At 39.3% G+C, this 17,417-nt stretch overlaps 1 protein-coding gene and 1 pseudogene across 1 annotated transcript in view; one reads left to right on the forward strand and one right to left on the reverse strand.

Moving 5' to 3' along the window:
* Positions 1–3,151: 3,151 nt before the first annotated feature.
* Positions 3,152–17,417, forward strand: part of MAGT1 (magnesium transporter 1) — a 47,936-nt gene continuing 33,670 nt past the window's right edge. Inside the window, exon 1 of the mRNA XM_069464375.1 lies at positions 3,152–3,382. Within this exon, the coding sequence (XP_069320476.1) occupies positions 3,185–3,382 (198 nt within the window). The 5' untranslated portion in view covers positions 3,152–3,184. The remainder of the gene's footprint in view (positions 3,383–17,417) is intronic.
* On the reverse strand, positions 5,467–14,070 carry LOC138378354 (PEST proteolytic signal-containing nuclear protein pseudogene; annotated as a pseudogene).

Consider the following 17,417-nt stretch of genomic DNA (forward strand, 5'->3'; position numbering starts at 1 on the left):
CTTGAGCCCAGGAGTTGGGGACCAGTCTGGACAACAAAGCAAACCCTGTCTCAAAGGGAAAAAAAAGATGGGGTTAGAACTCTTGTGTACCCTTTACCTGTGTACACCAATTAATAATATTTTGCTACATGTATTTTCTCTCTCTCTTCCTCCATACATATATATATATATATATATACACACACATAGATATATTTGGGTGGGACTTTTTTCTGAACCATTTGAGAGTAACTTGCATACGTCATTCACCTTTACTTGTTAATACTTCAGAGTTCATTTTCTAAGAGGATATTCTCTTACATGATCACAGTACAGTTATCAAATTCAGAAAACTTAATATCAATACAATACGGCTCATATTCCAATTTCACCAATGTTCCAGAGATCAAGGTTTGCCTGAAGTTATTTTTTTCTTCAGACTAATGGTACATAAGCAAAGTAGTGTGTTCATAAGGTATTTAGATTAGTTTTTTTTTTCTTTAGTGTGATTGTGTTTTTCATTTGAAATAGAGCTGGGCTCCCTTTATTGTTTGCATTCAATTTTAGTTTTTCGCCCATTCTTACAGATTTTAATTTTTAAATTTATTTTCTAAATTGTGGTTAAATATGCATAACATAAAATTTACCTTTTTAAGTGTACAGTTCAGTGGCATTAAGTACATTCACATTATTATGCAACCATTACCACCATCCATCTCCAGGACTTTTTTCACCTTGTAAAATTAAAGACTTGGGGCCAGGCACGGTGGCTCACGCCTGTAATCCTAGCACTGTGGGAGGCCAAGGCGGGTGGATCATTTGAGCTCAGGAGTTCGAGACCAGCCTGAGCAAGAGCGAGACCCCGTCTCTACTAAAAATAGAAAGAAATTATCTGGCCAACTAAAAAATATATATAGAATAAATTAGTCGGGCATGGTGGCGCATGCCTGTAGTCCCAGCTACTCGGGAGGCTGAGGCAGTAGGATCGTTTAAGCCCAGGAGTTTGAGGTTGCTGTGAGCTACGCTGACGCCATGGCACTCACTCTAGCCTGGGCAACAGAGCGAGACTCTGTCTCAAAAAAAATAAAAATAAAAAAAATAAAATTAAATGACTTGATTTTACATTTTGATTATTTAAAATGTTAACATTATTCCAAAAGTAAAAACTATACAAAATGGTGTACTTAGAGAAGTGTCATTCCCTCCCCTAACTGTTCCACTCCATTTCCACTAACTCTTGTAGGTAACCAATTTCATTAGTTTTTGGTTTATCCTTTATGTATTTCCTTTTGCAAAAATGGGCAAATACATGTATATTTTCTTATTTCCCCTTTTCTTTTACACAAATGTAGCATAAAATCCATTATCATTTTACACAGGTCTTCCTCATTCCTTTTTTACAGGTGCAAAATACTCCGTGGTGTGTATGTATGACATTATATTCAATCAGTCTCCTATGTTTGAACATTTAGGTAGTTTCAAGAACATTTAGATTATAATAATGCTGAAATGAATAACTCTGTACACATATTTTCATATTGTTAGATATCTCTCTCCAGGGTAGATGCCTAGAAATGGGATTGCTGGATCAAATGATATATGCATATGTGGTTTTATTAGATATTGCCACATTAACCCCCATAAATGTTGTACCATTTTGCATTCACACCAGCAATGTATAAAGGGTGGTTGTTTCCCCACAGCCTTGCTGACAGCATGTATTGTCAAGCTTTTGGATTTTTGCCAATAGGCGAGATAACCCTTTTAAACTTTTAAAATTTACCTTAATTTTTATTTTTTAAATACACATGTAGTAAAATTCACTCTTTGATGTACAGTTCTATGAGTCTGACAAATGCGTAAAATCATGTCACTACCACAATTAAGGACAAAACAGTTCAAGCACCATAAAAATGCCCTATGTGGCCTCTTTGTCATCAACCCCTCTCCTTACCCCCAGCCTCTGACTGCCACTAATCTGTTCTCTGTTCCTATGGATTTGCCTTTTCCAGAATGTCATATAAATGAAATCATATAGTACATCTCAGTGTACTTTTATTTTGTATTTTTCTTAATATGAATGTCCATAATGATTTTAAATATTTTCCATATCTCTATTTTACATCTCTTCACTTCAGAACCAGGTATTTTTTCCATACCCATCTCCTTGTCTCTCCAACATAATGAAATTATTTTCCTGTGTTTTTTCCAGCAGATCTTAAAAGAGTAATCATATGTTCCACACCATCAAAATAAATCCAAATTATAGGCAGATTGATTTTATCTTGTTGGTGTTTTTCTTGAGTATATTACTATTCTCTAGATTAAAATCATCCCAGTTTTACAACCCACTAAGATAAAAACAGAACTGGGTCAAATAAATGGAAACTTCTTCAGCTATGTAGGATTTTAATTTTTTTTAGATGAGAGACTTGGATGTTCAATGAAAACAGACTACAACCGAAAACCTTTAAAGAGGGAAATTGCTTCTTTACAACCTTACGTTTGCACCCATCCCAGAAACAAAATAATAAATAGAAAAGAAGCCATTTGCTGTCTCTAACCCACAATTTAAGTCCTTGGCGCTTTAATGAAGTCAAGGAATTTAACTAAAAAAAATGTCATGAACAAAAACTTTAAAAAATTATTTTTGATGTTCTTTTTTACTCAGCGCTCCTGGCACAGTTCCTAGGACACAAGAGGTATTCAACAAGCTCTTGTTCATATTTACTTTTAAAAATCTCCCTCAGTTGATACTAGATACATTTTTGCTTTCCTAGTTTGACTTTTTTTCATTTTAATTTGAAGTACTTTGGAGGCAGAATGAGGGACGAATACAGCGCTTCTCACTCAAGTGGTCCCATTTTTCTAGACTGTTACACGAAAGAGGAATTTCAAGGACTTCCAATTGAGTCTTTGGGAAAACGATTGCGTTTTACCAACCTCAAGCCATTTTGCACTGCGAAAAGCCTCAACATTTTACAACTGCGCATGCGTGTTTGAAGTGCTGGTGAGCGCGAGATATTTACGTGAAATGAAAGGGGCGGCCCGTCATCTTTTGCGAACCAATGAAAAACCTCCAGATTGTCCATTTTGTATTGGCTAACGGGGACCAATTAGGAGTGATCTGTCTTTTAGCGGGCGACTAGCCGCAGAGCGCTGTGATGTAAAATGAGGGGTTGCGGGGCCGGACTGAGCTGGACCAATGAGGAAAGGCAAGGGGCTGGTTTGCCTGTTCTCACGCCCCACCCTCAGAGCCTGCAGGAGGAAAGTTTCTTCTGTAGGAAGGAAAGGAGTGAACATGGCAGCGCGTTGGTGGTTTTGCTGTGTCTCTGCGACTATGGCGGCGGCGCTGCTGCTCGTTTACGAGGTTCCTTCGGCCTTTGCCCAAAGAAAGAAGGAGGTGAGGACGCGGTTTCCAGCAACACGGGCTTTTCCCAATGAGTGGAGCTTAAGAGGGTCTGTTCGCTCGTTCTTACCTCTTTCTCCCCGTCTCCCCGCCAGTTCTGTGCCTTTGGTGGCTTCAATTCCGCCAATTTCAGAGTTGTGCGATTCGTGAGAAAAGCAACTGTAACTCCTTGTCTTCTGGGGATGTACAGTCTGAGAGTGGAATGGGGTAGGCGACAACCCGGCTTCTATAGGCCTGTGATTATACGTAGCTACCAGTTTTGACACTTCTTCGAGTATGGGCCTCATCGGGTGTTGGGGGTGGGGAGTTTGACTTTAGATCCAGAGGGTAGAGTATCTGAGCCTTTCTACTGTAGGCAGATATAAATCTCTGAATGAAGTGTAACAGCTGTCTAGCAATTTCACTTCTGGAGTGTGAGAATTAGACCGAAGAGTGAAATTATGCCATGTTTGTTACACTGTCCAAATAATTGTTTCAAAGCAACTTACCAAAGTGAAACCTCGTAACCATTTTCAGTCATTCAACAGATATCAAGCGTGCTTGGCACTGTTCTAGGTGCTTGGTATACATAAATAAAGAAAACTAAGCTTTCCTTGTGGAATTTATAGGCTTTAGGAAGTGGAGGAGACACAGTATTTTTTACTCACCATTAAACAAACCAGGCAGAAGAATTTTAACATAGTGTTTTGAAACATTTGTGATTTAGAGCCATATACTCTTTTTTTGTTTTATTTTGGTTTTTGTTTGTTTTTTATTTTTTAGATACAGGGTCTCACTTTGGTTCCCCGGGCTAAAGTGCAGTGGCACGATTATAGCTTACTGCAGCCTCAAACTCCTGGGTAGAGCCAAATACTCTTAGAGCTTTAAAAGATTACTAACAATTATTTATATGTTTTAATTTTGTAGATGAGAAAAATGGAGTCCTAAGTTTACACAGTTAACTATTGCACAGCAAGGACTTAAGCCCTAGGTCAGTCATTCTAATGCCATTTTCTGTACATTTTGTGTTTCCTGTAGTACACAAAACCTGTACACGCACTTTAAAAATACCAGTTAAACATTTCAGATGCTTGTCAACTTGAGCTGAATTAAGAAGCTATCTTTATGTTTCTGAATATTTGAACTATTCCATAAGAAAAAATAAGCTAGTGAATTAAAACAACAAATTACTTATTAGATTGGCAAAAAGTAAGATTTAAAAAATATACCGTTATCAAACGTGTGGTGAAGTGAACAGACTCATCATGCATTGGAAGTAGAGATTGATGTGCTTTCTTGGGAGGGTCCCAAGTCATTGTTATATGGAATACAAGATGCAGAGCAATACATAATTTTACATCCTAGAAGCCTTTTATATTAAAAACAACAAACCGTATATGTAAGTGTACATATATGTACAGAGAAATCTCTGTAAGGATACACAACAATCCCTTAATAGTGGTTATCTGGGCAGTTGGGATTTTTTTTAACATAAAAATTTTTAATTTATTTTTTTTAAAAAAAGAGCTAAGATCTATATCCACGGATAGCAGTGCAATACCAAGTTTATGTCGACTTGAAACAAAAGAAATGCCCATAAGGAAAAAAAAGCTGTATTTTAATTTTATCTAAATTTACTTTCAGTCAATAGTTTAGTAACATTTCCCTCCCGATACAGTACTCCCTCTCTCTATAAGGCTGTTCCTGGGAGCCAGACAGTTCAGGTAATGAGGGAGTTAAGAGAGTAACTGCTTGCAGTCTTAAATAGACAATAACTTTTTGCTTCCCTTTCAATGTGCTAATAGTTGTGTCTTAAAAAATATGCAATTCTTAAAAAGGTCCCATTTCTGATTTCTTTATTATATGTAACCTTTGGAAACTAATCAAATGAAACTACAAAATTAGCAAATGTCTTGAAATCTGTGTATAAAACATAAATTACCTCTAATTTCAAACTCTCATTTATTAGTGTACCACTCAATCTTTAAAAAAATGAAAAAAAAGCATCTCCAAAGATAGTCTTATACCATTCTTTAAAAAAGGAAACTGTTCCTTTTAACTTTACACCCACCCCACACCCCAGTTTCAAAATATATCATTTAATTGTCTTGGTCATGGACATTTCCAAGATAAGATTTTATATTTCGTTCCCATAGCTTCTGGTTATCAGGAAACCCATGCTTTCCTTTATTGAAGGAGTTTGGTCCACCTGATGTTGGTATATATCCCTTCCAATATTCTTCCTCATCTTTGCTTCTGGAGGCATTTTCTCTGGTTCACTACCGTCATCTTCATTAAAAGCCACTGCTACTGAAAGAGTTTTTGGAGCAGTAATCTCTTTCTTTTTTTTTTTTTTAGACGAGAGATTCACTTTTATTTGATGCTTTAGGTTCTGATCAAACCTCTCAGTCAAGTATCTTTTTTTAATTTCAGCATATTATGGAGGTACAAAAGTTTAGGTTATGTATATTGCCCTAGCCCCCCCCCCCCCAATCAGAGCTTCAAGCATGTCCATCCCCTTTAGGCTTACTTGATCCAAGTTTGATGGATACGGCTGATGCTTTCTTTGTCTGACTACCTATGGCAAATCCAAACTTGGAGGTCTTTGTAGGCTTTGTTGGGAGGTCTACAGCTTCTTCAGCTGATCTCTTCTCAGCACTGCTACCTGAACTTTCCCCTCCATTACTGGAAGAAACAGTCTTAGTTTTCACAGGTTTTTCTGCTTCCTCAGATCTTCCAGTAGCTCCAGCTCACTGTGACTTTTCAGGCTTCTCCTCTCCCGCCGCCCAGCTGGGATTGTTGATGATGGGAACATTTTCACTTTTTACTTTATATACTATAATATTAGTATTGTCTGAATTTGTACAATGACCACTTATTTTTTAATGAAAAAGTGAAGGCTTTTTTTAAGCTAGCATTTCTACCAGTGAAATTATATTTATTCATTTAATGTCACTGAACTAACAGAGGGCCTAGCAGGAAATAGATTATTTTTTAAAAAAGGAATCAACACTGAATTATATACTTTAAAATGGTTAATATGATGAATTTTGTGCTATGTGAATTTTACCTCAATAAAAAATTATTTTAAAGAAATCAGAGTCTAATTCCCTTCCCTGCAGGCCCACTTTTTAGACCCTTATCGAATTTGCAAATATATTGCAATAACTGCTTAACTGGCTGCCCTCCAAGCCATCCTTTCTAGTGCTGCCAGAATTGCTAATCTGAAAACCCTTCAACCTATTTTGTGGAGTATAAAAAGGCCTCTATAGCTTGTCTATGGTGTGCTTCTTCCTGTACTAGTTATACTGCATTACATGCCTTCTTTGATCTTTCTGTACTCCTGCAAGTGCATTCACCCTTCCCTCGCCCCCCCCCCCCCCGCCCCCCGACCCCGCACATACAGAGCTTTTGCTGGAGTATCTTCCTTTTCTGTTACTCCACCCTTTCATTCACCTAAAGGTTCTTATTCTTCAAGTGTTAACTTAAACAGTAGTACCTTCTTCCTCAGCTCAGCTTTCTTGGGTCCTCCAGGTGAATTGAGATGAATTGGGCACATTGTATTGTCATTGTTTGTGCGCCCATTTTTCCCATTAAACTGTGAGCGTCTTGAATGCAGAAGCTTATTTACTTTTCTTTCCCTCATGTCCAGGAGTGTCTGTCAAAATGTCCTCATTGAACATTTAATTAATTGTGTGCATATAGAATCTGGAATCTGTTTTTTCACTTGCAGGTTGCCTTAGATTTTACAACCTAAAATTGGGTTTTCTCATCAGTAACATGGAATTAATATAGACTGGTAAAGATGTTTTAGTTTTTACCCCTCCTCCTCTAATTGAGAATGTTTTAGGCTGTTTTTAAAAAGATTACTGTGATACTACTTATACATAATTTCAAAATATAGGTGTTCTGTTGGAGAACATTTATTTTTTGTCAATTATTGAAAACATTTTTAAAAATTCCAAGTCTACCCACTATAGTAGATTTGGCTTTAAATAGGGTAAATGTATGATCTTAAAAAAATCTAAGTATTCTTTTAAAAAGGACACCTTCCCTAAAGGAATATGTTTAAAAATTACTCAGGGCAGGGTGTGGGGTGGCTAATGACTATAGTCCCAGCACTTTGGGAGGCTAACGCAGAAGGATTGCTTGAGCCCAGGAGTTTGAGATTGGCCTGGGCAACATAGTGAGACCCTGTCTCTACAGAAAAAAATTACTAAAGTTCTTCATAGTTGTATATTGTTAAATGGAATGCTACCTTACTTATCTCATTTTTTTGTATGGGGGAATGAGGATGGGGGTTCAGTTCCCTTTTTTTTGTTTGTTTTGAGACAGTCTCACTCTGTCACCCCAGGTAGAGTACAGTGGCAGATGTGAGCAACCTTGCCTGGCCCTTATCTCCTTATTTACACCTTTAATGATGTTTTCCCTGGAACATGGACTTATTCTGTCATATTTATTGAATGCCTTCTACATGCCAGGCACCATGGTTTACATGCATTATGTATAATCCTCACATTAACACTTCAGAGTGAGTACTAATGCCCTTTGATAAATGAGGGAACTGATGCTAAACATGAGAGAGGTTGGGGGCTTGCCCAAAGAAGCACAACTCTAAGAAGCTGAGCTGGGATCCCACCCCAGGTCTGTCTGACTCCAAAGGTATGGTCTCTGCTAGGCCACAAAGGCTTGTTTTTGCAATGACTGGTTTTACTTCTATGGTGAGTTATTTTCCCCTTGCAATGGGAGGGAAGTTGCTTGTCCTCACATCTGGTGTTGTCTTGGGTAGGCAGCATGATAAAAATGAAAAAGCATGATCTTTGGTAAAATTACTCATAATTCTTTATTTCTGGGAATCTATGATAATAGAGAAATAGTGTGAAATATGGAAAAGAGTAAATGCACAAAGCATACAGAAGCATAATAAAAATGGCCATTATAATGCTAGGATGGCAGATAGGTCCCCCCTTTAGTTTTTTTTTTGTTGTTGTTGAGACAGAGTCTCACTTTGTTGCCTAGGCTAGAGTGAGTGTCGTGGCGTCAGCCTAGCTCACAGCAACCTCAAACTTCTGGGCTTAAGCGATCCTACTGCCTCAGCCTCCCGAGTAGCTGGGACTACAGGCATGCGCCACCATGCCCGGCTAATTTTTTCTATATATATTTTTAGTTGTCCATATAATGTCTTTCTATTTTTAGTAGAGACGGGGTCTCGCTCTTGCTCAGGCTGGTCTCGAACTCCTGACCTCGAGCGATCCACCCGCCTCGGCCTCCCAGAGTGCTAGGATTACAGGCGTGAGCCACCGCGCCCGGCCCCTCCTTTAGTTTTAAAAAAAATTATAAAATTTTAAAGAGGACGTGCTTTAATCTAACCCCAGTGATCCTTTTTTTTTTTTTTTTTTTTAATTTTATTTTTTTTTTTTTGAGACAGAGTCTCACTCTGTTGCCCAGGCTAGAGTGAGTGCCGTGGCGTCAGCCTAGCTCACAGCAACCTCAAACTTCTGGGCTTAAGCGATCCTACTGCCTCAGCCTCCCGAGTAGCTGGGACCACAGGCATGCGCCACCATGCCCGGCTAATTTTTTCTATATATATTTTTAGTTGTCCATATAATGTCTTTCTATTTTTAGTAGAGACGGGGTCTCGCTCTTGCTCAGGCTGGTCTCGAACTCCTGACCTCGAGCGATCCACCCGCCTCGGCCTCCCAGAGTGCTAGGATTACAGGCGTGAGCCACCGCGCCCGGCCCCCCCTTTAGTTTTAAAAAAAATTATAAAATTTTAAAGAGGACGTGCTTTAATCTAACCCCAGTGATCCTTTTTTTTTTTTTTAATTTTATTTTTTTTTTTTGAGACAGAATCTCACTCTGTTGCCCAGGCTAGAGTGAGTGCCGTGGCGTCAGCCTAGCTCACAGCAACCTCAGACTCCTGAGCTCAAGGGATCCTCCTGTCTCAGCCTCCCGAGTAGCTGGGACTACAGGCATGCACCACCATGCCCGGCTAATTTTTTCTATATATATTTTTAGCTGTCCATATAATTTCTTTCTATTTTTAGTAGAGATGGGGTCTCGCTCTTGCTCAGGCTGGTCTCGAACTCCTGAGCTCAAAGGATCCGCCCACCTCGGCCTCCCAGAGTGCTAGGATTACAGGCGTGAGCCACCGCGCCCGGCCTAACCCCAGTGATCTTTAGCAAATTATTCTGAGTCTGATTTTCCTCATCATTAGAATGGGAAAAATGCCTATTTCTTTGGCTGTTGTGAAAATTAAATGAGAAGAGGACTGTAAAGTACCTAATACTGTATCTGGCATATAGAAGATATTAGATGAATATTAGAAAATGAAATAAGGCCGGGCATGGTGGCTCACACCTGTAATCCTTGCACTCTGGGAGGCCGAGGCTGGAGGATCGCTTGAGCTCAGGAGTTCAAGACCAGCTTGAGCAAGAGCGAGACCCCATCTCTACTAAAAATAGAAAAATTTGCTAGGCATGGTGGTACACGCCTGTAGTCCCAGCTACTCAGAAGGCTGAGACAGGAGGATTGCTTGAGCCCAGGAGTTTGAGGTTGCTGTGAGCTAGGCTGATGCCATGGCACTGTAGCCTGGGCAACAGAGCAAGACTCTGTCTCAAAATAAAATGAGATCATGTTCCTCTGGGTAGTAAAATGTTTTTCAGTTGATCTTTTTGTGATGTTTTTATGAATAATATTCAGAAAGTAGAATCACCTATATATTTTAACAAGGTAGGCTATCATTGGAAAAACTTCTACATTGTCTGACACATGAAAGTGTCACATGTACAAAAACCCTGCAGTTATTTGGAAAATATCTCATTACAGAGAACTAGACTCAGTATCAGTTGCAAAACAAAACAACTTGAGACACCCAAAAAATTAAGGAAAGGGGACTGTGATATGTTTTAGCCGTATCCAGGAAGCAGGTGAACTGAGAATGGAGCTGATGACATTTAAGAATTAAACATGCTCTCTTCTCTGTTCACTGTTTCCTTTTATCTGCCAATTTCCAGATCTGTGTAATCTCTATATTTTTTTTTTTTTTTTGAGACAGAGTCTTGCTCTGTCACCCTGGGTAGAGTGCAGTGGCGTCATACCTCTCACTGCAACCTCAAACTCCTGGGCTCAAGTGATCCTCCTGCCTCAGCCTCTCGAGTAGCTAGGATTACAGGTGCATGCCACCATGCCCAGCTAATTTTTTTTCTGTTTTTGGTAGAGATGGGCTCGCTCTTGCTCAGGCTGGTCTTGGACTTCTGAGCTCAAGTGATCCTCCTGCCTCAGCCTCCCAGAGTGCTAGGATTACAGGCATGAGCCACCACACCCAGCCAGTCTCACTCATAATTTAGGAATAGAGTAGGAAATGTATGGTTTAACCAGGAATTTAATTTTACTAACATCTAAAGACTGGTAGATGATTAGGAAAGCTAAAAATAATAAAGAGTTTTTGTGAATAAACCCTGATATTAGAACAAAGATACAATCAATTAAGTTTTGGGGGAAAGGGAGGTACATTTTAGAGGAATTCAGACTGATTTTGCGTAGGTTTCTTTTTTTTGGGTTTTTTTTTTTTTTTTTTTTTTTGAGACAGGGTCTCATTCTGTTGCTCAGACTAGTGTGCCGTGGCGTCAGCCTAGCTCACAGCAACCTCAAACTCCTGGGCTAGAGCAATCCTTCTGCCTCAGCCTCCTGAGTAGCTGGGACTACTGGCATGCACCACCATGCCCGGCTAATTTTTTCTATATATCTTTAGTTGTCCAGCTAATTTCTTTCTATTTTTAGTAAAGACAAGGTCTCGCTCTTGCTCAGGCTGGTCTTGAACTCCCGAGCTCAAACAATCCACCTACCTCGGCCTCTCAGAGTGCTAGGATTACAGGTGTGAGCCATATGCCAGGCCGCTTAGCTTTGTTAACTCTGAAATTCAAAGGAAATCTGAATGGCAGGATCAGATTTTAGCTTTAAATGATAATTAATGGATTCCTATACTCCATTTTTGATGAGTGATATTCAATGACAGTAGGAGAATTGGTCATTAAGGCTTAAGCTACTTTGTTACAGCTAATCAGGATAAATATTATGCAAGCAGTTAGAATGAAATTAAACTGCTATCTCACTGCCCTTTCTTGGTCTTCTTAATACTTTCTAGTCCTAGATTTACCTAACATTTTGATTATTACTTGCAGGATTAGAGATATTAATTGACTTTCTAGTAGTGGGGTGATTTTGTAACCCTGCTAATTAAAATGTTTTAAGAGAAGAGAAAGACTTTAAACTTACTTTACTTTGTTGGTAAATATTATATTTTAATTGTGAATATTATTGCTCTTTTTGTTTTATTTGAATATTAGAAAATAGTCCAATGTACTCCAGGGAGAAGGAGGGAAATCAACTAATTGTGACTGTCTTTGCTTATAAATTTAATGTGTTTTTCCATAATGACTGTAATTTGTTTTAAATAAATATATCCAATGCAAATTAAAAACTTTGGATCAATATGTTTTCTTAAATGTTTAGAACTGTTAGTGGAAAAAGTATTTGCAGTAGTTGTTTCCAAATCAGTTGCTTTTTGGGGGAGTTGCTGATAAATAGGTTCACTTGATAAACCTATTACTTTTTTTTTTTTTTTTTTTTTTTTTTTTTGAGACAGAGTCTCACTCTGTTTCCCGGGCTAGAGTGCGGTGGCATCAGCCTAGCTCACAGCAACCTCAGACTCCCGGGCTCAAGCGATCCTACTGCCTCAGACTCCCGAGTAGCTGGGACTACAGGCATGCACCACCATGCCTGGCTAATTTTTTCTATGTATATTTTTAGTTGTCCAGCTAATTTCTTTCTATTTTTAGTAGAGACGGGGTCTCGCACTTGCTCCGGCTGGTCTCGAACTCCTGACCTCGAGTGATCCTCCTGCCTCGGCCTCCCAGAGTACTAGAATTACAGGCGTGAGCCACCATGCCCAGCCAATCTATTACCTTTAAATACTGTAGTCCTTGGAAATTGTGTTTCTTACTAATAATTTTAAAGTATTAATTTTTTTTGATACAGAGTCTTACCATGTCACTCCTGGTAGAGTTCAGTGGCATCATCATAGCTCACTACAACCTCATACTCCTAGGTTCAAGCTGTCCTCCTGAGTAGCTGGCACTACAGGCATGTGCCATGACGCCCAGCTGATTTTTCTATTTTTTAGTGGAGACTAATTTTTCTATTTTTAGTAGAGACAGGGTTTCACTCTTGCTCAGGTTGGTTGGTCTTGAACTCCTGAGCTCAAGCGATGCGCCCGGCCTTAAGTAATACTATTAAATAGTAAATAGAAGGACCTGAAGGGCACATGTGAAATTTTTTATCTTTTCCATTTGAGAGTTGTGACTTTGTAAGATAAAGGAATATTTGGAAAGTGAATATGGGACTGAGTGTAGAGGTGATAGAGGAACAAATTTTTTTTTTTTTTTTTGAGACAGAGTCTCACTCTGTTGCCCGGGCTAGAGTGAGTGCCGTGGCTTCAGTCTAGCTCACAGCAACCTCAAACTCCTGGGCTCAAGCGATCCTCCTGCCTCAGCCTCCCGAGTAGCTGGGACTACAGGCATGCACCACCATGCCTGGCTAATTTTTTGTATATATATATTTTAGTTGTCCATATAATTTCTTTCTATTTTTAGTAGAGATGGGGTCTCACTCTTGCTCAGGCTGGTCTCGAACTTCTGACCTCGAGCGATCCACCCGCCTCGGCCTCCCAGAGTGCTAGGATTACAGGCGTGAGCCACCGCGCCCGGCCGGAACAAAATTTTTAATGAGTTCTTGACAAAGGATGAGAAGCACCCCAGAGAAGGTTCTTCAGGGCTAGAGATTTACCCTGATCAAGAAAGCTTTCAACTCAAATTTGAAGAAAAGAGTAATCCCGTTGTAAAACCATATATTAGAGATGAGACAAGTAGTGAAAGAAGTAAGAATTATTAAGGTATTGTATTTGAGTTATTTAGAATATCACATTCTTCAACTGTTCCAGGAAGATCAGGATGTGGTTTATTATTAGGAATGGTGTGTGTGTTTTTTTCCTGTTGTGCATCATTTGAATCACTTAATGTTTATTTAACTTCCCTGTGTTATACATAGAAATTCATTAACGTAGTCCCTGCCCTTAAGAATTAGAACGTAGAGCTGTAGTTCTCAAACTTAAGTGTATGTGAAGAATCACTTTGGGATACATATAAAAATTCCATATTCTTGGAACCTACCCTAGACCTACTGAATCAAATTTATTGGGGGTTGAAATCTAGATGCATTTTTTTTTGTTTTGTTTTTTAAGAGATGGGAGTCTAGCCTGTTGTCCAGGCTGGAATGCAGTGGCTATTCACAGGCATGGTCGTAGCACACTCCAGCCACGAACTCCTAAGTACATGCAGTCCTCCTGCCTCAGCCTCTCCAATAGCTGGGAACTACAGGCTCACACCATTGTGCCCAGCTATTAATAGAAGTCTGCATTTTTAACAAGCTCCTTTATACTAACCATACTTTGAGAAACAGGGTCTAGAAAGTGTATTATTCATTGTGCTAAGGGCTTGCTCTAGGAAGTTTTGGTTTACTTTCTTTATCACCAGATCTTTGTTTTGTGTTGTATTCTGATCAGCAATGATTTGAGAACAGTTGTTCTCAACATTGGTGGGATGAATTTTGCTCCCCAGGAGATATCTGGCAATATCTGGAGACATTTTTGGTTGTTGCAGCAGTGGGGAGGGGTGCTACTAGCATTTAGTGGGTAGAGACCAGGGATGTTGCTTAACATCTTACAATGCACAGATAGGATAGCTCCCCACAACAAACAATTATCTGGCCCAAGATATCAGTAGTGCTGCTTTTGAGAAACTCTGGTTTAGAATGATCACAGCCACACATGGTGGCTCATGCCTGTAATCCCAGGACTTTGGGAGGTCAAGGTGGGGGGATCACTTGAGGCCAGGAGTTCGAGACCAGCCTGGGCAACATAGTGAGACCCCATCTCTACAAAAAAATTTTAAAAATTAGCCAGGTGTGATGGTGTACACCTGTAGTCCTAGCTTCTCAGGAGGCTGGGTGGGAGGATTGCTTGAGCCCAGGAGTTTGAGGCTGCAGTGAGCTATGATCATGTCACTGTACTCCAGCTTGGGCAACAGAGTGAGGAGACCTTGTCTCAAAAAAAAAAAAAAAATAGAATGATCATGGGCTGTTTGAATCCTAGCTCTGTCTTACTGACTGTGTGTTGCCTTGGGCAAGTTACTTAACCTCTTTAATCCTGTTTACTCAATGGTTAAGTGAGCTTAAAAATTGAGTACTTACTACTTCATGGTGTTGTTTTGAGGATTGAACTAAATTGTATACTCTATAAAATGAGAAGTAGCTTACCTGACACGTGCTAGGCATTCTAAATAGTAGCTTCTGTTTTCTCCATAAAACCAATTCAAGATAGGCTTACTTTAAGATATATTAAAACATTAGATCATTGTGAATAAGCATCATAACTTCTAGTTATCATGTTCCAGGCTATGTTCATGAAATTTTATTGTGAAAGTTTAAACTTAGTTCATTTGTTGTGATCTGTCTTCAGTTCATTTTAAAGAAAATGAACTCAGTAAGTAACCTAATTGCCTCTGCATTAAGCAGTCTTTTGAAGTGATTATTACATTTATAAGAGCCTGAAAAATATGTAATTCCTTTGAACTAATTTCATCTACTTCATAAATCATTTTAGGGAAAGAACAGCAGACATCTAGTCTTTCCAGTCTGTTAATAAACAGGAAGAGGAATATTATAATTTTTTTACATAGACCTTGTTGAAAAAGTCAATTCAAGAATTTTTGTAGGGCCAGATGTGGTGGCTCATGCCCGTAGTAATCCCAGTACTTTGGGATTACTCCTAGCCAAAGTGGGAGGATCACTTAAGGCCAGGAGTTCAAGACCAGCCTGGGCAACATGGCGAGACCTTTTCTCTAAAATAAGTAAATAAATATATAAATTAGCCATACATGGTGGTGTGGGCCTGTAGTTCCAGCTTCTCAGGAGGCTGAGGCAGGAGGAGTTAGAGGCTGTAATGATGCCACTGCAGTCCAGCCTGGGTGACAGAGTGAGACCCTATCTCAAAAAAAAAAAAACAAAAAAACACCTTTGTGTAAGAAACTCCCATATTTATAACTAATTCAAAGCACATATATTTATTTTGTTGGCATGACTGTATGTCTATATGGTTGAATAGAGATAGGAATACATTGCACTATGTAAATACCTGTTGCTGCTTTATACTTTTTTTCTCAAATAGCCCCATATAGAATCTGTAGTCATGGTGAATAAAATAGCCTGATTCGGGGCGGGGATGGGGGGAGGGCAATATACATAACCTAAACTTTTGTACCCCCATAATATGCTGAAATAAAAAAAATAGCCAAATCATATTTGAATTTACTGGTAACTGTCAAATTTAGTTTGAAAATATAGCAAAATTAATGCCTGCTTTAAAATATAGAATGCATATTTTAAAAACGTGAACCAGTATTGTTGTCTGAGCTATGAGGATCATTAAAATGGTATCAAATAGTAACAATTCATTTTGTTGGAAAAACTGAATAAATTTGATCTATCCAACCTTAATTTAAATCAAATATCCCCTACTCTTGGCAATTACTGCTAATTAATTCTACTGTTGAATTGATGAACTGGCAGCTTCCTAAGGCTATCTTGATTACTGCTTGTCCCTTATCCTACTACCCCTAGTTCACTCTCTCCTACAGCCTTTACCAACTACCTGTTTCATTGTTCCACAGTCTTGTTAATTATTTGTTATACCAGTCTTTCAAGAGTATGGGTTTAGGGTCTATGTGGTTTTCCATATGTGGCATATTCATTTTTTTTAATTGAGATAGGGTCTCACTCTGTTACCTGAGCTAAAATGCAGTGGCCTCATCATAGCTCACTGCAACCTCAAATTCTTGTGCTCAAGCGATCCTCCTTCCTTAGCCTCCCAAGTAGCTGATAGTACAGGTGTACACCACCACGCTTGGCTGGTTTTTCTTATTTTTTGTAGAGATGGAGTCTCGCTGTGTTGCTCAGGCTAGTCTTGAACTCCTGTGCCTCTGTCTCCCAAAGTGCTATGATTATACGCATGACCCACCATGCCCAGCTTTGTGACTCTTACAAGAATTATTTTGTATCTGCTACAAACCTAAGTTTTATGCATTCTTTTCCATCATCCATGGAAGTATCTTGGAAAATAATTGTTGTCAGTATTAGCTGATTTCAGATATGCTTTAAAGGCAGATTATGCATTTGTAGAATTCATGTTACTATTCCTTTCCTGAAATGAAAAAAAAAAAAGTTTTGTTTCTGTATGTGTTTATGTGCACAAGCCTCATTTCTTTTTTTTTTTTTTTTTTTTTTTTTTGAGACAGAGTCTCACTTTGTTGCCCAGGCTAGAGTGAGTGCCGTGGCGTCAGCTTAGCTCACAGCAACCTCAGACTCCGCGGCTTAAGCGATCCTACTGCCTCAGCCTCCCGAGTAGCTGGGACTACAGGCATGCGCCACTATGCCCGGCTAATTTTTTCTATATAGATTTTTAGTTGTCCATATAATGTCTTTCTATTTTTAGTAGAGACGGGGTCTCGCTCAGGCTGGTCTCGAACTTCTGACCTTGAGCAATCCACCCGCCTCGGCCTCCCAGAGTGCTAGGATTACAGGCGTGAGCCACCGCGCCCGGCCTAAGCCTCATTTCTTATATGTTACTTATATGTTATGTGCACAAGCCTCATTTCTTTTTTTTTTTTTTTTTTTTTTTTGAGACAGAGTCTCACTCTGTTGCCCAGGCTAGAGTGAGTGCCTAGCTCACAGCAACCTCAAACTCCTGAGCTCAAGGGATCCTCCTGTCTCAGCCTCCCGAGTAGCTGGGACTACAGGCATGCGCCACCATGCCCGGCTAATTTTTTCTATATATATTTTTAGCTATCCATATAATTTCTTTCTATTTTTAGTAGAGGTGGGGTCTCGCTCTTGCTCAGGCTGGTCTCGAACTCCTGAGCTCAAAAGATCCGCCCAC

Source organism: Eulemur rufifrons, chromosome 30 (genome assembly GCF_041146395.1).
Source record: "Eulemur rufifrons isolate Redbay chromosome 30, OSU_ERuf_1, whole genome shotgun sequence".
Taxonomy (NCBI): Eukaryota; Metazoa; Chordata; class Mammalia; order Primates; family Lemuridae; genus Eulemur; species Eulemur rufifrons.